The sequence below is a fragment of the Pipra filicauda genome, unplaced genomic scaffold (genome assembly GCF_003945595.2).
Source record: "Pipra filicauda isolate LSUMZ 115617 unplaced genomic scaffold, ASM394559v2 scaffold253_size2546935_pilon, whole genome shotgun sequence".
Classification (NCBI taxonomy): domain Eukaryota; kingdom Metazoa; phylum Chordata; class Aves; order Passeriformes; family Pipridae; genus Pipra; species Pipra filicauda.
The window spans coordinates 1027851-1048381 of NW_024104369.1; the positions used below are offsets into that span (position 1 = coordinate 1027851).

The following is a 20531-nucleotide window of genomic DNA, read 5'->3' on the forward strand; positions in this document are numbered from 1 at the left end:
ACTTCAAATGAGCTGTGAGGAAAAGAAGGCAAAAGTGCTATTAGCACTGTGGAGTGTTCAAGTTCTGCTGGACTAGAAGTGTCTACAAATATATTAAAAATGTCTGGTTTTTTTTATGAAATAATTTTTATTTTTTCTTCGCATTTGAGGTTGAAATGGCATAAGGAAAGTTTTGTAATATGTCTTTGCACTGGTTCTGTTTGAGAGGATTGTGAAGAGAGTGTTAACTGTAAATCAGGAAAGCTAATGAGAAAAAATCCTGTTTTGTGTGATTGTGTCACTGGGACAACCATTTCAATGTGGCTAGTAGCAGCTGTCATTCAGTTCTTTCAAGTTTATGTATTTTTCTTTATCAAATTATTTTTCTGGCAACTGTAGATTCTCACCACATGTCCACAGAGCACAGTTTAATGATTAGAATACCTCAGGTTTCTGTAAATTTCTTTTTGTATTAATCCCAGTTGTCTTTTTTTTTACCTCACTATGCTTATATTTCCAGATACTTAATAAATAGTGTGGAAAAGGAAGGATGCTGCACATTCAGCAAATAAAATGCAGTTAATAAAAGAGATAATATTGGGAACACTTTTTAATATAAGGCCACCTGGAAGTCATAGGTAGCACATGTGCAGATACGCAGAGGACTCTAGCTATTGTGTAGTAAAGACAAAGTGTCTGTAATTTATTTCTCCCTATATTTGTACCATTCCCTGAATTTCATGTAGCATGTATGAGAAACATCTGGCACCTAACTCATGATTGTTCCCGTGTGGACTTGCTCTGTGATTTCAGGATATGTAAATCCTAATCTCATTGAGCTAAAACGTGTTTGGAATTTCTGGTTACAAGCTCAACTTCATCTCTTCTGAAGAAAGGGTTTCTTTTGATTCATGCTCTAGATTGGGACTAGGTTAAATAGGTTAAATGTTTTTGTTGTGTTCCAGACAAGGGGCATAAATTTGAGAAATTAAATTATACCCCTCTGCTCCTAAAGCATACAATTTTTAAAAATGTGGAAAATCCAGTATATTCATAGCTGACAAAGCCATCACCAGGAGGAGCTCAAATACCCTGGTGACAGACATCACAGGAAAATGGATTTGTAACTTAGGAATCCTGTCCTTCAGAGCACTAAATATTCTGGACATAATGGAATAAAACATTTAAAAGACAATTGTTCAGTCTATGGAAACTGAAGCTTTGTGTTGTTAGTACCATTTTAGCCTGGACTGTGTGTATCCAGCTGTGTACAACTGATTTTTTTTAGTTCCAAAGGCACTTGGACCCAAACCATTATACACAAATGGGATTAAATAAGCATCAAATATGTAAAATATGTATACATACCCCCCTCTTTTTTTTTTTTTAATTTCCAGTGGTATTTTGGATGCTACTATGGTTTTTTTTATTGAGTTTTAATTAAAGTTGGGATCTTAGAACAGCTTTCTGTTGCTGTCAAGATGCCAAGTTGGATGTGATCAGTCCTGATCTGAAACTACAATATATTAATTCCTGTAGCACTTTGGAAGTACAGTCCAGTATTTTTCCAAAAATTCTAGATCACTGAACGTTTCAGATGCTTTTAAAAATCTCATTTTACAAACACTTTATTCCTAGCAAAAGTTATAGGTGCTAATTCTGATTCAGCAACGGTCCTGCTTCACATCAACTTCTACTTGATACTTGCTAAGCCCATTGGCTTTCTGTTGAAACACTTGCCCTTTAGGACATTTTAATGTAGATCCCTGCTGTATTGCTGTTATAGCGAGGGGAGAAAAGGAGGTTTGGGTAGTCACTGGAAGTAAGAGCTATGTAACAGCACCTGTGGCTATTTGAGAGTTGCAGCTACAATCATACCTACAAACCCATGCTTTGGCCAGCTGAGAGTATAAGCATTTGGATTGCTGGGAACGCTGAGATCTGCATGCAAAATGTTCTGTTACCGTGCTGGAGAAGGCACAGGTTACTGAAATGACAGTTGTGCTGACAAGTCCCAAACAATGTTGCTAAATGCAAGAGATGATGGACAAAGTGGTTTTCAGAGGAAGAAGGCAGGAAAGAATACAACTCAGATTAGGGGGCCTTTTGAGTTGGGTTTACTTGGAAATCTTATAAAATTTGAAGAAATTATGTGGCAGTTTTCACCACTTATTGAGTATATTGCACTTAATGTTTTTCAAAGCCATCCTCCTGCTTTTGCTGAGAAACCAGAATTTATACTTACTAAGAATAATTGTCTCTTCAGTCATGTTTCCTCCTCTAGCTTCATCTCACATGATTTTTTTGTCAACTAAAGGTAACTCAGAGTTCACACAGCTCTTTCCTGGGAATCATTACAGGGAAAACGTGACAGAACAAAATGTTGAGTTTGTTTTGTCATTCCAAACAAACCACTTTCAAGATCTCAGTGACACTAAAATATTAGAATAAAATTAAACAGAGTGTAAAGAGGCACAAGGGACATACCATGAAAAGTCAACAGAAAAGAAGCTTGAAAAAATTTATTTAAGGCTATAATTCAATATCCTTAAAGCTTAGCCTTTTTATAACAAAGGTTTTAAGAGGGATATTCACTTCTCAGGCATTTGTAACTGCCAGCTCCTCATGAATAACACATATAATTGGTGATTGAATTATTTGTGTGTAGAAGTAAACTTTTTAGAAAAATAATTTTATCATTAAATATAAATGGAGTTACTTTAGTCCTAGTAAATGGAAAATATGAAGATATGAAACTTTCACAGTCTTAAACGGTTAAGAAAACCATCCCTTAGATATCAGGTTTTCCATATATAAACCTTTGGCAACACTAAACTATAGTACAATTATTTCCTGGCATGCAAGGTGACATAGCTTTGTTACACCAAATGTAAATGACAGAATACAGATTTCAGAATCTCTTAATAACTGGCAGTTGATGCAATGAAGATCTTCATTTATCCCATTTTATTCTGCCTTTTTACTGGTATTCTTCCAGAAGGTCTCTGGGAAAAAAAAAAAAGCAGCAGCAATTAGGAAATATTCTAAGTCTCCCAAGATTTATGAAATATGTTTGGAACATATTTTTTTTGTTTAAGAGTGAGCAGATGTTAGTTCCACAGACCTGTCAATGCCTCTCTCTAATAACAGATTGAAAACAATTATTCCTAAAGGAAAAACTTTGTAGTACTTTCTATTAGATTATTTTCGTAAATTGTTTGCTTCAATGCTGAACTACAAACACAAAAATAGTATCATGTTAAGAAAAACTGTATTTTAACTATACCTTGAAAATATTTGTCGTTTCAGATTTCCAAGATCAACTAGTCATTTTGGGTGCTTCAGTAGTGCAAAGACTAAGAGTAATTAAATTTTACAGAGTGGACATCCAACATTTAAAAAAATCTGGCCACTCACATGTGCCTCGAGTTGGCATTTTATTATTTTTAAATGCTTAGTTGTTTTTAACAAATAATTCTTAAATACTAACCTGTTCACAGAGCTCACATAGAAGACATCTTGCCTATATATAGGCAAACTAAAGCAGAGTTCTTAAGTTAACTCTCAGGAACTCAGATTACTGTTCCCTAATAACAAGCCACATTTTAAGGCAGTGTTTTATATCACAGTCTTTAAAGAACAAGCAATTTGGTGTAATTTTACCAATAAATATTTCTGGTTTTATAATGCCCATGCAAAGCAGAGCTTTATTTTTCAATAATTTGATGACCTTACTTTGGGCAACATTCAGTGGCAAAGCTCCTCTCAAGTTCAATAGGAAACTATTAGAGAGGTTGACCACTGATACAAGATACAAATACTATTTTGAATGAGTTCAGTTTAGTGTCTTACCCTTGTTAATCTGTCTGCAACAAAGTTTGTAAGAGATACATCAATACTTAAGAGAAAAATTAGTATTTTCCTTATGTGTGACAAATACATTTTAAACCCCAGTATATTAAGTATAGTATAAAAATCAGGCACCTTTGGGTAACTTTTGTGTTAATTAGCCATTTTAGGAACTCTTTGGCAGCCATGTCATCAAGGACTTTGTTGATATCACTCGTGAAAGTGCCATCTGCATGTCTTCGACCCATTTCTTCTGCCACAAGAGCTTTTTCTGGGAAACTTCAAAGGGAAGAAATTATCAATCAATTTGCAAATCAAAATATACAAACCATTTAAAAGGGCCTTATTACAGGTTTCTAATACACTGCACATTTCCTGTGATTTTAAGGAGTTAAGGGTTGAGCCTGACATTCTGGCTCAGTACAGCACTATGCCTATCAGAACATGTTTTGAGGCATTATTTTCAAAACAGAGGACTGTTCCTTCCACTGAGTCTAAATTCCTCTTTAGTAATTTTGAAAAAGCCGTACATGGAAAAACATATCTCAGTGCAATATCTATGCCATGTAGACTAGGCATCAGTAGATTTACTAAGAATTGTTATTTAAGAAGTATCACTATTAAAATGTTATAGTCAAATTTTCATACTTTTTTCTGTTTTAATTGGACTTGAGTTGTAGTTATTTACTTACAGTTATATTGCATAAGAATGTAGATAACAAGAGAAGCAATTTTTTGGGGGGGGGTGGGCATGGGGGTTGGTTTAAATAGCTCAGTTAAAGCACCTGTATAAAATCTGTGTGCTTGTTTGCTGTAAAAATCATAGAATGTAGCATTTTATTTTTAGAATCAGATCCTGACCCTTGTTCTATTCATTTTTGACTGAAAAACCAGTATGTCAAGACTTTGATTTAGAAAACTTTCCTCTCTCGTTTCATGCCATCAAATATAGGAAGATTTTAATGAGTTCCATTAAGGTGGGCTGATGCTGAAGCACACTGGGCTCTGGGTCCAAAGACAGACAGACTGGTTCATTTCAAGGAAGGCTGTACACAAGTTCAACCACAAATAATACTAAATATTGGAAAGCAGAAGGTTGGTCTACATTTAATTGTCTATCTAGGTTTCTAAGTTCAGTTCATCACAGTAGTTTGTATTTCTCTTAATACCTGATTCCGCTCATGAAAATAAAACATGACAGAAAAACAAGTGCAAATCTGAACATCACTAGGAAGAGGAACCAGCCTTTCCCTTCTCTGTATAGCTTACCTAATTTATTTAACTCTGTTTTTTCAGGAAATTGTCTTTATTTACAAAATTTACTTTTTACCTATTTAGTCCCTTAACTAAAACACACAATCTTGTCTTACAGATTGTATTTTATTATTATTATTAATATTTATTATTACTTTTATATAGTGCAAGAGACTTACATAGTACTTTACAGCTGGTAGAATATATAATCAGAGGACGAACTGGAATCCCTGCCCCAAAGAGCTTACAGTCTAAAGGCACAAATAAGTACAGAACACTTAAAAGGTGAGGAGTGGCATGTGCATGGTGTAGCTCCTAACCAGGCAGGGTTGGAAATAGATGAGACAGAAGGTCCCTGCAGGAGACTGAAGGTAATGCTGTTCTAAGTGTAAGGCCATCATGAAAAAAGATGTTAAGTCATGAGTACATGAAGAGAAAAGGATTGAGAAATCTGCAATGAGTATGTGGATAACAAGATAGAAATGAAAGAAATCAGTCATGGTAGGTAAAAACTGAGGAGCACTGTGTCCAGGAAACCGCAAACCATAGCAAAAGAATTAGAGGCATCTTAAAAAGGAAAATATAGGAAATGATAGTTATCTTGGCAGCAGAAACTTGGGGAGACTCTGAGGAGCATAGAAAGAGGAAAAGAAGTTGTCAGTTATTAGTGGGAATGATCACCAGCACATGGTGTACAGCTGATGATGCTGGTAAAAATTTAATCTTGAAAATATTGCAGAGGAAAAGGTTGATGGTAAAAGGGAAAAAAAGAGAAGGTAATTTAAGATGACACTGACTTGAATCATATCAATGATAGTTAAAGAGACTGCAAATGATGTTATGTGAAGGGGGAAAGGTGGTAGGTAGAGGAAAGTCTGGTTTAGTTTTAGATGTGTTGACCTTAAATACAACTTGACCTTTTAGAGTGTAACAGCATACTGAGCAGGTTTGTTTTAAAATATTTGGAATACCCACAGAATATCCTCTATTACAAAAGAAAAACATGAAGTACAGCAAGAATGATCAAAAACACATCAAGGTTTCATCAGACATGATTTCTAACCCAAAATGCAAGGCAAAATTTAGTAATAGGAATGGATGGATTCTTACTCTCTTCTTCCTCGTCCATTCACTAACCAAGCAATGAACTCTTTCGCAGCTTGACCTTCCAAATAAGAGGTGATATCACTGGTATAGGTGCCTTCAGCATGTCTCTCAAATTCAGCATGACGCTTGGAGATGGCATTGCTGAAAGAATACAGTAGGAATACAATACTGCAATACTGTAGGTCTGCTTAAGAACTTAATATTTCGTAAAAACTTTATTGATTTAAATTTCCCACTCATCAGACTAGCATTTCTTACAAGACAGAGGGTTTTTTTGCTTCTCAAATTAGTCTTGATATATTTTTTCTTGAGATATTTCAGTTCTGAAGGTATTGCCTGTAGTATGCAACACAGTTTTGTCTGGATTCCTGCACTAGTTCTGAACAACTCAGTTCAGGTGCAGAAAGCAATTATAGCTGCATTGGAATGGTATTCTGCTAGATTACTTAGTTATGATCAAGAAATTGTATTGTATTATACAGACATGCTTTTTGTTACCTCTTGTGTTAACCTAAAAATTTCCATTCAGCTCTCTTCCTATCTTCATCTTCATTATTTCTTAGCCAAACCATTCAGACTTAATTCCTTTCAAATTTACATTTTGAGTTGTTTTTGAACACCCTTTTAATAATCACTCTGACCAAGTCATAATCTTGGAAAAATTTCAAGCCTGATCAACTCCTTCTTATTGAAGACATTTGCCTTCTCCCTCCTTAGACCTCATTGTGGTTCTTTCCCTGATACAACATAAAAATTATGTCACACTGACTCTTAGGAAGGCCAACTGCACTAAGAAGTACACATATTATGGAATATTTTCCACTAATAATTTCCCTAGCATTTCTATTTCAGAATTTGCTAATTTCTGCCCAATTTTCAGGGCCTCTATCTCCTTCTATTATTTTTTCTTCTCTGGATTTCACCATTCCTCCTAATTTAGTACCATCTGCACTTTTCATCAGCATGCTAACTAGAGTTGTTTGGAACATTTTTAATGAAATGTTAATTTTGTTCAGATATGCTGTTTCAGTGAAGCTGAAACATTACTACAGATTTGTTATTAATATTGACACTGTGAAATTAAGGATCTTTGTGATCTGGGCTATCTTTTTGGGAATTTCTGATAAAAGAAAGAATTAATATAGGCATTTCAATCTGTTTTGCAAAAACACTTGCTTTATTTCTCTTTTGTTTATTTAAAATTTCCAATCCCCCCCAACTCTTTCTCAAAACCACAGTCAAGAAATAAAAGTCTGGCCTTCAGGAGGTCTTGTTCTCCTTTCTGTAATGAGTGGTTTATGTAACATAAAACTGAGTGCTTAGGACTGAACACTGCATCGTGTTTAATCAGCTCTCTGCAAATTGTTACCTGGCCATTTTCCTTTCACTAGTCTTCTCACTGTTTTTCTTTTCCTCAACTTTTTCCTCCTCTTTTCCTCTTTTTTTTTTTTTTCTCCCAGACTTTTTCTATACCAAGTTTTTCTTTTTATGTTATTCTCTATTCAGTTACTTGGAATATTCTTTTCTGAAACGTATTCTCATCCTGTTGCATTCCTTGGATCCACTGTGTACAGCTGTAGAACACAGGTAGAGGAATAAATAACATAGAGACATTTCCTCTTTCCTTGTGAAAAGCAGCTGTGAGATAATATTTTTTCATAGATATTTCTTGGTCTATGGTAACGTTGTAAAGAATACTAGTTGTTTTCTTTCTTGTTTAACTGAAAATGAGGTCAGATTGGTTTTGAGTAACAAGTTGTGGCAAATAGAATACCTGGAGAGCTGGTCCGGGACTTTGTCATTTTCTTTGTCCTCCTGTCCTTGTTGGCTGTAGTGTAATTCCACAATCATTAGATCATTACTACCAGTACACTGCAGAGCATGCATAAGCCTTTATTGGTTATTATTTACATGTTTTTGTAAAAAACTATAATTGATAGATGAATATCATATTAATTATATTAATGCATATTAATTTAAATTAATACAATGTGTAGAAATTGTTCCTTTATACTTTAAAGACTTCCAGAGAAATTTAAAAGCATCAATGTAATAGATTTTTTGATTCTGTGGACAGATTTTCTCTAGAACACAGGACTGACATGCTTTTACATCATTCTTGCTTTCAGCTTGGTAGTTTGTGTTTAATCAAAGTATATTTTAAAAAACATGCCAACTTATACTTGTGATACTGGTAAAGTATTCAGTGGACAACAAAACTTAAACTTTAGCTCCCTTTTCACAAATGAAACATCAGAATTAGAGTATCCATGGATAGGAAAGTTTTGTTAAGGCCTAATGGCCCAGACCTGTACGTTATATGTACGTCTCTTATTCCTATTGAACTTAATTAATTCACTGAAACAATCTGCCCCAAAGAGGCTGAGATAATCTTTTTAGGTGGCATATCAGGTAATATACTGATACTGTACTTTGATTCAACTAAGTCCTTTTGAATGATTTTGCACATATTTCTAATTTTTAATAATACATAAATGTTATATTAATGGCTGGACTTGATGATCTTAGAAGTCTTTTCCAACCTAAATGATTCTGTGATTGTATATATGAATTTTTCTCAAATACTTTATTTATTCTAGGATTATCCATGGTCTGTGATGGGAAGCTGATACAAAAAAACTTAGCTAGATATTTGGCTGGTTCTGTATATGGAGATCTAGTTCAGTGTGACCAAAGTGCTTACCCATTTCTTTTAGTGCTCATTAACCATTGCACGAAGTCCTGAGCTCGTCTAGTATCTAAGTACTTGCTGTAATCACTGGTGAATGTGCCTTGTGAGTGACGTTTCACTTCATTCGGCTGTCTAGATTCATCTAATGGTTCAGACTGGGAAGCTTTGAATGATCTGTGAAAAGTTTAGACATTGTTAACTGGCAATGGTCACAGTACGTTCTACAGGTGCATTGACTTTTCTTTTAAAAATCTTATTTTTTACTGTCACAAAGTGAAAGAAAGTGACATATTCATCACTAGTTGTCTAGTAAAATGGATCCATATAGCAGATTGGATACTGCACAATTACATAGTCTTCTTGGTTGACTCAGCTATTGTTTTAATACCCAAAACATCTCTGCTATGCTGTGCAATATTGAAAAAATTTGCCAATTCCAATGGTAGATTAATCACTGTGTAAAGCTGTGTTTAAGTCATTGTATATTTGGCTTCAAACAGTAAGAAAAAAAAAGTTCAGGCCAAGTATTTCTAGAAGTTTGATCTTAAGAATTTACCTTGATTTCTCCTCTGTCTCCTGAAGAGGATTTTGCCAGCTGCCTTGAACTATCATTAAAAGGAGCCCAGCAACAAAATAAATGCTTTTCATTTTCATTTTCTGTCAAAACAGAAGTAAGGCAACAGAGGAAAATTTAATAATCTTTACATATGTCTGAATGAATTACATAAAAAATAAACATTCTTAATTCTCATCCAAACTTGAAGAAATATATTAAGACCCTGTAAGGATGGGCTCCATGTCCAGTGGATGACACTTGCGTGCATTGGGTAGGCATTCAAAAGATGTAGTCTCTGTTCCAGTCTTTAGGCTCTAATGTGTATTCTAGAATGCAAGGAAACCTGAGAGCAACTGCATCCTCACTTTCTTTTGCAATATGAGGATAAAGGTCTCTTATTTCCTTTGCTCCGTGTTCTGCTGATGCCAAGCACTAGATCTGTAATACTGTTTTATTGCAAAACTAATGGTATTGGTGTGACTGTGATTTTTTCCCCAGCTCATTCGCTAGAGAAAAAAGCAAATCTTTGTCAATGATAAAGATTCTTTCTTTCTTTCCTTCTCACCCTGCACTCTCCTTTTAAAAGTTTTTTTTGTGTGTGTGTGTGTGTGGTTTTTTTTTTTTTTGTTTTGTTTTGTTTTTGTTTTTGTTTTTGTTTTTGGTTTTTCCTGAAAGAACAGATGTGGCAGCAGTGGGCCTCTGCCTTAATAATGACTTGTTAATAGGTGTGACTCCTTAGGCAAAAAAAGAATACTTAACCGCACACTGACTTGTGTTCAATTCATGATGTGAAATGTCAAGTTTTGTTTGTCGTACTACTGACGTAATACTGTATTTCAGCTAAGGGCTTCCATTATGGGCCTTTGTGGGATATATGAGATATGGGGTATATACTTCATATTAAAGGTAATAAAACAAAGCAGAAAATATTGTATCCCAGATGTAATTCTTATTGTTACAGGTGAATCTTTTGGCTTTGACCATGTCACAGAAATGACCACATTATTACATGTGTCTTCATCATGCTCACTGTACTTGGCTAGTCTCATTGACTTTAATGTGACATTCAGTCCAGAGTATTACAGTCTGTACAAATGCTTTGGTGATCCACTGCCAAGCTGTGACTCCCTTACTTGCTTTAGTGACTGGTTTACTCATGCAAGTTGTACAGTTTTAAGTTTTAGTTAGTAGTCCCCAATGGGAATAAGGCATTCTCTAATACTCAAATTGTGTGTGCTGCAATTTTCATTATTTAATGCAGTATTATTAGTCTGTTGACATATGATCCCCTATTGGACAAGTTCTGTTGAACAAAGAAATGCTACTCATTTTAGGCTCACAAAACCCTGTGCAAAAGGGACTATGAGTCTATTATCAATAGACTCAAAAGTGCTTTGCATAAAGAAGAAATGAGAGGAAATCTACTTGCAAATTGAAGTACTACATATTGTTTATTATAATTATTTTGGAACACTTAAAGTATATAAAAGAAAATTAATTTAAAATTTGGTTAGGTAATTTTGACCTTCACAAAGCAATTGAATATGCCATTCATTCAATGGCTAAATGCTCATTCACTGAATGACGAACAGCAAATGCTCCTTCATTCTAACTTAAAAATCATTATGGATCATGGTATTAATCTGCTGTAAGGTAATAGAAGTTGCAATGAGTTCACATCAACAAAAAGGCACTGGGAATAATTTCATCATTTACTTGGGCTGATACTTGTGTATTTGAAAAAGCCCTTCTGCCATCTGTTAAATTTTCCTATGAAAGTTTATGATACAGTCTGAAAAACAAAGGGAGATAGGACAGATGAATGCATTGAAGTAAAGTGGTTGCAAAGTAAGTCCAAGTCAAAACCCACCCTCCCCAGTGTAATCTGTGCCAAACTTCTGTGGCTCCGCTGGAGGAGTAACTTACTGTAATTCAATGATTTATAAAATAAGGCAGTCTGAGTGAAAATATATGTATTCTCTACTATAATGCCTTGACACAATAGGCTGAATTTAAGTATACCATTGCCTAGAGGAAGCCATAATAAAGTTATGAGAGAATAATGTGTAGTGAAGGTGGAGATTACTCTATCTTGAGAGTTACAGTTGCTTCTGCACTGAGCAGTGCAAATGAGGGGGCTATATGAACATCTCTGAAAAAGTAAATTCCTGCAACAAAAATCTTACTGCTGTAGGACTTCGACTCTGCCCCAGTAGTCTGCCCCTTCATAGCAGATTTTTTATGAAACCTGTTTCTTCCATCTGTTATAAAATAACTTGTAGTTAGAGATGCAAAGCTTGACTGCTAGCAGGTATTATAACCAACGGTTAGGAAGAATGTATCACTACTGGTACTTTGAGAGGCCAAATTTTTAAGAGAATCTTAATGAATAATATCAGAAATATAAGATTTTCTGATGGATTTTACTATTAAGCAATGGAATCAGTTTCCTTCTCTTCACAGAAGCCACTGCTAGTTTGCTTATTTATTCAGCAGCGTGTATGAAGATTCATTTCTGCCTTGTGTAATGTCCTGGTATATGAGATCTGATTCCTTCACATGAACATACCATACCCTGTTATTGTACCAGCTATATACCATAGCGGTGATGTAGTCAGTCTTATTACAACCCAAACGATAGTATTAAGCTCCATTTTCACTGTTTCATTTGGAGCTGTAATTTGGTGGTGCAACACTGACATCCAATGTTTATCACTAAAAATGCATGATTTCACATGTCATAGGCTTCCAGCAATGGAACAAAAGCTCTCCCAATTCTTTGGGAAATGACACTGTTGTGGTCACAAAAATGGTTTGATTGACCCCTGATTGATACAACTGTAAATGAGTTAACTTGGACTTAGACACCAAATAAAGTTTGATTATTATACCATACATAAGTAAATTTTTAGTGCTTAATAGAAGGCTAGCAGTTTGGTATACTTTCATGTAGCCTGAAAAACTAAAGAAAACTAGTTCACAGCTGCCTGTAGCTTTTTTAAACCATGATCCAGACTAGCCATAAATGCAAGTCACTGAGATGGAATGAAATATCAAACATCAAAAGTTTTTCCTTTGTATAAAACTTATTAAAAATAATTCAAAGTTATTGTACTCAGTAAAGAGATATTCAGTGATTTCAGTTTATCTTGGCTCTAGCTCTTATGTCTCAGGCCTATAGGACTTTCAAATGTGAACAGTCCCACTGGAAACTTTATCCCTTAAGAATATGTTTAAATTTAAATGCATGTTCAGCTTCTTTCTAAATTTTTGAGAATCCAAATTGGGAGATTACTTAAAAGAAAGATTTCAAGCTTTTTGACATTAATATGATTTTCAAGTAAGAGAACCCTAATTAATGAAATAAGCTCTTTTGAAAGCTATTAACCTCTTGTCAAATATGTTCTTAAAAAATTTAGAATCAGGTTTTTTTGTTCATTTATTACTTGCTATTGGTAAGCCAAACCAGCAACACCAGGTTTTGACAAGTTAAAGAGGCTACAGTTTATAAAGAGAAAATTGTAATTTTCTTCTTGATAACACAAACATGTTTTATAGAGAAAAAGAGATGATCGGCAAAATAAAACTTGCTTAGTTTATGCCAGTTAATCAATTAATTTCCCAATCAGAAGAAAGGTGTTATTTGCTCTAAGTTATTTAGGTTACCAGTGTATAATGCTAAAAAGTGTGGAATCTCATTGTCAAGGTGCAGGAAAACTAAGGCTAATCTACACAGATGAATTTTGTTCCTATGCATATTAGACTAATGAAAATGTTTTTATTTCTTTCTGATTGGAAATGAAAAATTTAAGACATCTCAGTTTGAACAACCAGAAATATGGAGCGAATACCTCTCTCAGATCTTGATCAGACATTTATTTGAATATTTCCTTACTTGAGCTGATTTTGCTAGTTTTTCCAATATATTTTACTACAGATATCTTTTGTACCTATGTGCAATTTTAACTAGCTTAATTTCATTGAGTTTTCAAAAAATCTTTCAAAAGTCAGATTTGTATCTATCTCCAGTTTAAAAATACAAATTATAACATTACAGTAGTACAAAGGGAAATATTTTCATATGAAAATGTATGAATGAATAAAATAGATTTCTATTGACATGAAACTGCTTGCAAATAGTAATGATTTCTAAGTATAAATAAAGTACTTTTTTGGATACTTTACATCCAATTTACCTACCATGTTATAATTCTTTGTGAAAAGTTATGTAAGATACAACAGTTCTAGGCTAAGGAATTCCATAGTAGGATGGAAGACTAAATTAAATTTTAGACAATAATCACAATAACTATTGAAAGACTTTAATTTTACTTTTGTGCTATAAAATTTCCTTTTTTTTTATCTTTCAGTTGAATGAAAATAATAGTTGCTTGAGACAAACTAATAAAAGTGGGGCAGTGGAGTGACAATCTGTAGGGTGATGGAGTGGCAATCGGTCTTGGACAGTTTTAAATCAGTGTCTATATAAACCCATTTAATTTGTTTGCATGCTGCTAATTTAATCCTTGTTGATTCATATTTAGGCAGTATCTCTATGGAGTCAATATTTTTAAACTCACATTAATTAAATATCTCTACAGAAGATACTAAAGGATATAAAAATATAAAAATCAATAACTGTGTATCTGACATTTAAATTCTTATTACAATGCTTGAGTTTCATGTTCTCATGGTTAATCTTCCTGATTTCAGTTAATTCTGCAAACCAAACTGCTGATTTCCCTTTTTCAAATCATTCACTTTTGAACTAATTCCATACATTAAAAGATTTAAATGATGATGTCATTAACTCCAAATATCAGTGAGCATAACCTCAGAAGAAAACACCAATTTGCTGAAAGATCTACACCTCTGTTGCAAACTTTGGGCAACATAATGCAGATAATGCACTCAGCTTTCTCAAATAAATTGTGCTGATATTTCATATAAATCTTACCTTATTATACTTTGAAGTGATATGTGGCAGTTGCAGAAAGCTGCTACTCTCTCTTCTGCAACTATGGCAAGCCTTGAGGATCCTGAGCTCTGCCTAGCTGCCTCTTTTGCACAGACTTATATATATACTGTTCAGCTCTAGTAAGCATTACAGGAGTGCATCATTGCTGACAGTTTCCTTATTCAACTTAAAAAAAAAAAGTCATCATGTTTGCTCTTCATTTCATTTGATGATTTTACAAGCAATTTCACACATTCACTCTGCTTACTTTATGACATCAATGCTAACATGAATTTGCAAAAGGAGTGAGGTAGCAATGTCCAAAGAAGTAAATATCAAACAGGAGGGCATTAATGTGACAAACAGTGGGCAAAAGGTGCCTGGATTAAGGCAGCAATTTCTCCAGTTTCTGATTTGCCATACTTAACACTTAGAATCCTGATTCTGTTGACATCAATAGCATCATCTTCACTTATCAATTTTAAATTAAGGTTTATAAATTTAATAGACTGTTAACAATAACCAATACAACTCCCTCAAAGCCCTGGAATAATTCTTCAAGTAATCTTGTGCCAATATAACGAACACGAAGAGATGTGAAGTTCTGCAGTGATGGCTACTATGCAATGTCTAGTACAGGTCAAATTTTAATAAAAGTTTTGATTAACCTTAGCTGTAAAATTCCAATTTTGTAAATGCTACTATATGAAAATTCATACTCACTTGAGAACTGTATGCCAAACATTCATTATAAATTGACTTTCACACAATGGCCTATAGATTTATGCAAGATAAACCTGTTGCTCACACTTCCATTCCCTATAAGGAAAATAAAAAAAGCCAAAACAGATTTGAGCTTTGTATCTGTGTATGTTCTATGTAAAGATGTAAACCATTCAGCAATGGGGACAATTTCATAGTTGTGGTGGGGCAGCATTGCCAAAGAAAACTACGTTTGGCCATCTGATGATGATAGAAAGATTGACTCAGGGAGTCAGGAAAGAGACAGGTAGGAGAGATGGACTAAAAGCTTGTCAATGACTCTGGCAGCTGAAAGGAACTTGCGGTCATCAATATGGGTCTTTTATCCCAGCAGTGAAGGAAGAGAGACATACCTCTTAAAAAAGCTGCTGGAGAAGTTTTCCTTTACAGACTTGTTTCATACATCATGATAATCCTTTGCAAAATGCAAAAGGGCACCAAAAATTAAATAGTATTATTATTACAATTGTGAGGGGCCAGGCAGTCAGAAGATGCATTAAATATGAAGGACTCCACCTTGAGTTTCAGTTCTGTTCAGTAGAGGGAAGGTTCTGGAATCACAGTGGACATCTCACTGAACATGAATGACAACCTGTCCTTCAGTATGGAGTGGCCCATGGTCTGATTTGTGGCACAAGGCATACACATCACAACAAACCCTCTTATTTCCTCCAACACTGCTACTTGAAGTCAACAAAGAATCTGCTTTATTGAGGTAATTTCCTGCTGGCTGACCATAATCAGATTGGCATAGCCCATATGATACAATTGAGGCAGTGTATAAGCTTCATAACTGTAGTGTTAGTGTGGCAAGCAAAATTTAGTGGATCTTTCCTAGATCTTTAGCCTAAATACCTTGTTGTGGTACCACAGTATGGGTTTAGGGAAACATTGTCTCACTACACAGTCCACATAACCAAGTTTAATTTTTTCTTTAGAATAATTTTTATATGCTCTTTGATTCATCTACTGAGATTCATGGTTTATTTTTTTCATTTCTAGCTGCAATACAAGTGTCTACTGATACTGCTGCTACAAATTTAAGTGCACAGCTTTGGTTCCTCTCATCACTGCCTTCTGTTTGTACGTTCAGTCATTTCTGAGAGCCTTATTTTACCCATTTGTTTTTAATTACTACTTCTTTCCCTCTCTTTTCCACATGTTCTCTTACCCATGTCCTCTTTCTTCCTGCTCCTAATTGTATTTTTCACATCCGTTCAAAGTCATGGATTCACAGTCATTGATTGACATAGAATATACAAACTTGCATACATACTTATTAAACTTGGCTTTTCATAATTTTTTGTTTGAAATTTGCAGAATTACCATCTCCATACACCAACCTTCCCTAGGCACACAACTGTGTGATGTCTAAGACACGGTCCTGATGGGGCCAAACAATCTCATACCCCAAAATCTACTTACTTTCGTGAGATGCTGATGTCATTAAGATACTTTGCTGTCTTTATCTCAGAATTATTTTTTTAATCTACTTTCTATTTAAAGTTTATGAGCGTTATGTAGGGGATGAAACTTCAAAGTCTAAATGTGAGCCCAGCACCACATCCTCGAGGCACGGTGTGTCCATGGAGCCGGTCAGTCCGGCGTCTCCTGCGAAGGCCACACTGCACGACCCTGCAGTTCCCCGGCAGCGCAGCAGATGGGGATCAAAGGGCCCTTTAGACCGCCTCTGCTCCAGGAGGACACACATACTCTTGTCTTAGATTGCTACAGCTCTCTCTCTACACCCTGAGTTAAAGACACTTAGCTTTCTAAACAGGCAGTACAGATTGTGAGACAATGTCATCTCCTCCAGGAAACAGACAGTTTTTCTCCTTTTGTTTAGTTCAGTTTATTTTCTTGTGTCATATAGAGTTCCCTGTTTACAGTAGAATGATTCCAGAAAAAAGTATGAGACGGAGCACCTCAGTGCACCTGGTTGGGCAGGTTGTTAGAGAGGCTATATCATGTAGAATTTAGAAGGTGACTGGTTATTTGTTTTTCAAGTGATACACAGAAAATAAAAAGTACAGGAAAGAAGTGAACTGCCACCAAGAATCATGCAACCTTCTGTTGCCAAAACTGAGTCTACAGTAAATACTTCAAGAGCACAGCAAACAAGAGTTACCAAACAGAAGCAGAAAATTATATCATGTGTATGAAATATGCATAGGTACTCAGTTTTTTTCCTCTCACATTTTAAAATACAGTAGTTAGTTGGCAGCTCTTAGCAAAAATCAAGGGCAACCTCACTCTCCTCTATATCATAGTCCTCATATGAGACAAAACTTCGAGTCAGACTAAGAGACAGAACCTGAAAGTGACCTGCCTTCAGGAAAGTGTCATGTTTCAAGATTCAGTTGGAGTCCTTAAAAAATCTGTATCTTTGGTTCACTGCATTTGGAGTTGATCAGTTTCCTGCACCATCATCTCAGTACCTGGTAATGTCTGTTATTCAGGACAGTGTACGGCACTCACTGGAAAAAAATCTCTGCAGGGAAAGTTATGGAATAATTAAAACAAGAAGCAGAATTCTTAGCAGATGCACACTGAACCTGATGCTCTAGCAGTGACAATTCCAGTTGACATGGTTTTTCAGAAAAATAGGATCAATCTATTTGTTATAACTGGTTAGTACACTCTGAACATAATAATTTTCCAGGATGTTTCTCTCAACTCTTTAACTGCTGGTACAATAAAAAATAACTTAAAATTCAAATTGTCAAGATTTGAACATTTTAATGAATTAAGAACTTGCTGAATTTTGACTGTAAAAAGTAAAAAATCCCTATCAAATGCTTTCAAAAAAGTGACCCCTTCAAATTTTTCTGTGTATTTTTTCATTACATATTTATTGTTATTATATTATTATCCATTCCATGTCTAAAGGAAGGAGGATGTATCTTGGTATATGACTACAGGCCATACCCTTTACTTTCTTATATTGCACAGAAAGCATTCTCTCCCTACCCTTGTCAACCCTAAGTTCAGAGGGCTGGGCTCTGCAGCCCCTTTCATTTTCCTGTCCTTGCTAGATGATATTCAGCCAAAAGAGCCTTCTGAGAATTAGTGCAACCAATATAGGAAGAATATCTGTGTAAATACATGCATACATGAAACAACATGTTGTATACATACATGTGTAGTTGTGCATAACACACAAATGTGTACCTTTGTACATATACAACTCCATGGCTACCCTCTGGAGAGCAAGAACGGCTTTCTGACATGGAGGATTAGTTTAGGGTCTCTAAGCCTGTCCACAGCATGCAACTCCATGGATGCTGACTCGTTTGTACCTCAGGATAGACAGCTATTGTAACCATGTTGTAGCCCACTGTCTACTCACTAAATTGGAATCATTCCATTGCAAGTCAATGGAGCTGCATCAATTTGCGCAAGCGGAAGAGCTGGCCAAATATGTACTAGTTATTTTACATTCTGAGAAGACAATGTTCATAATTGAAAGTAATACCAAATGCTCTCAGCAAATACTATGAATTATTCAGATTAAATATAGAGCCTTCAAATGACTCTATAAAATGTTCTAAACAGCTGTGCCTAGTAATTGGAACTGACTGGCAAACTGGAAAGTATTGAATGCAGTCTGATTTTGACTTGATGTCTGAGTAAAATGAGTGTAACACCAACCATATTCTAGAACCTGGCTGGAGTTTTACTAGATTTTCTAGTAAATTTCTCTTCAGGCCTTTTCTTCTTTGCAGCTGCAGTAATCCTAAGTGAAGCGAACCACGTGGCTCCACATTTGAAGAGTGAGGACTGCATGTTCACTGATATGTACAGCTCACACAGCGCAAATGACGTAGATGATGAAAACAGGTTTGGAGTGGAATCAGTGGCTTTCTAATATTTATGTACACTTCAGCTCCTAGAATAAAGCAATTTTTACTTTTCTGCTCTATTTTTATCTTGTAAAAGCAAAAGAAGATTTACAGTAGAAACTGACTTGTAAACAACTGTATTTGTGGCTATTTATCAAGGGCCCGTTTACTTAATTCAGAAAAACTATGTCCAATCTTCAGAGGCTTGTATACCTTGTTTATATGACAGATATCTGAAGACAAGTTTCATGGTCTGAAGTGGTGTGTTTGGGTATCTGAAGTGTGAAAGTGTTATTCAAAAGACAAAAGAAGAGCAGAAAATGCTCAGCATTTTCTGAAAACCAGATCCTCTAAAACATTTTAAAGTGGGCAGCGAAACTGTGAGGACATTCATTCATCAGCTCAGAAAACTTGTCATAAGAGCTTAGCTTAAATTCAAATTGTGTCCCAGTGTTTGCTCTTACACACCATATTCTATGTCTGCAGCATAGTTATATATACTTTTTATTCATATATAAGGCTAACCCTTAAACATACTTTGTTAGCTTCAGCTTGATGCCTCAGGACAAGCCCTTTCACCTTCAGCTGTTGAAGGTCCAGTGAATGTTTGTGGTAATGCTTTTAACATGGATTGTGTTTGTAGATAACCATGCAGAACAGAAAAAGTTCTCTTTCTAGAGGAAAAAAAAAAGGCTTGGGAGAATCTGATCAGTGTGTATAAATATCTGAAGGGATGGTCTAAAGAAGACTGAGCCAGGCTCTTTTGCAGTGATGCCCAGTAACAGAACAAGAGGCAACAGGCACAAACTGACATATAGAATGTTCTGTCTGAACATAAGGAAACACTTTTTTACCATGAGAGTGACCAAGCACTGACAGCAGTGGCCCAGAGAGGTTGTGTGGAGTGTCTATTCTTTTAGATATTCAAAAGACATCTGGACAAAGTCCTGGGCTCCCAGATGTAGGTAGCTCTGCTTCAACAGGGAAGTGGGATAAGTAGACCACCAGAGTTCCCTTCCAACCCTGACCATACTGTGATTCTGTGATACTGCAAGGGCAGGTTTGAGGTGCTTGGCACTATTTCTATGATTGACTGCAATATTATCTGTCATTAGCACAGGCCAGGCAGCAACTTGATGTTGTATTATGTTTTTAAGAGGGTTTCTTTGACACTCACAGCATCCTAGGACGTTTTCCCCCAGGTCATCAAAACACATGGTTGCTCAATCATAAAGCTTTCAGGTTAGACATTATTTCAGCAACTCAGTGTAAATGTCACTCTACTGGAGACATATTCCCTTTCTTTGGTGAGAACACTGTGTAAGGCAAAGAAATTACCATGAAAAACAACAAAGGAAAAATGATAGCAGCAAGATTCACTTTTTTTTTTTCTTTTCACTTTTTATCCCCACAACTGTTACCTAAAGCTAAATTGTGGACAGTTTGAAAGATGTGTACTCTGATTGCCTTAGGAAACAAACAGACTTCAGGGCAGATTAATAATGAAACAGCTAATCCACACCTTGAGAAAGT

At 35.3% G+C, this 20531-nt stretch overlaps 1 protein-coding gene across 2 annotated transcripts; it reads right to left on the minus strand.

Moving 5' to 3' along the window:
* Positions 1 to 2486: 2486 nt before the first annotated feature.
* GCG (glucagon) lies at positions 2487 to 15201 on the minus strand. 2 transcript variants are annotated; one of them, XM_027734204.1, is made up of 7 exons: positions 15118 to 15201; positions 9438 to 9538; positions 8894 to 9055; positions 7964 to 8017; positions 6193 to 6330; positions 3964 to 4107; positions 2487 to 2984 (listed from the first exon to the last, which is right to left on the minus strand). In XM_027734204.1, the coding sequence occupies exons 2-7, from the start codon at positions 9533 to 9535 to the stop codon at positions 2960 to 2962; spliced, it is 621 nt and encodes a 206-aa protein (XP_027590005.1). In that variant the 5' UTR covers positions 9536 to 9538; positions 15118 to 15201; the 3' UTR covers positions 2487 to 2959. The 2 variants fall into 2 exon arrangements, with proteins under 2 accessions (XP_027590005.1, XP_027590004.1); XM_027734203.1 differs by lacking the exon at positions 15118 to 15201 and adding an exon at positions 14395 to 14482.
* Between the last annotated feature and the right edge of the window lie 5330 nt (positions 15202 to 20531).

Coding starts and splice junctions, on each gene's coding strand:
- GCG (XM_027734204.1), bottom strand. CDS start 9,535: ATGAAAATGAAAAGCATTTATTTTGTTGCTGGGCTCCTTTTAATGATA. Junction 8,018..8,893: donor ATGAGCACTAAAAGAAATGG/GTAAGCACTTTG, acceptor ATTACACTACAG/CCAACAAGGACAGGAGGACA. Junction 2,985..3,963: donor AACACAAAAGTTACCCAAAG/GTGCCTGATTTT, acceptor TTTTTTTCCCAG/AGACCTTCTGGAAGAATACC.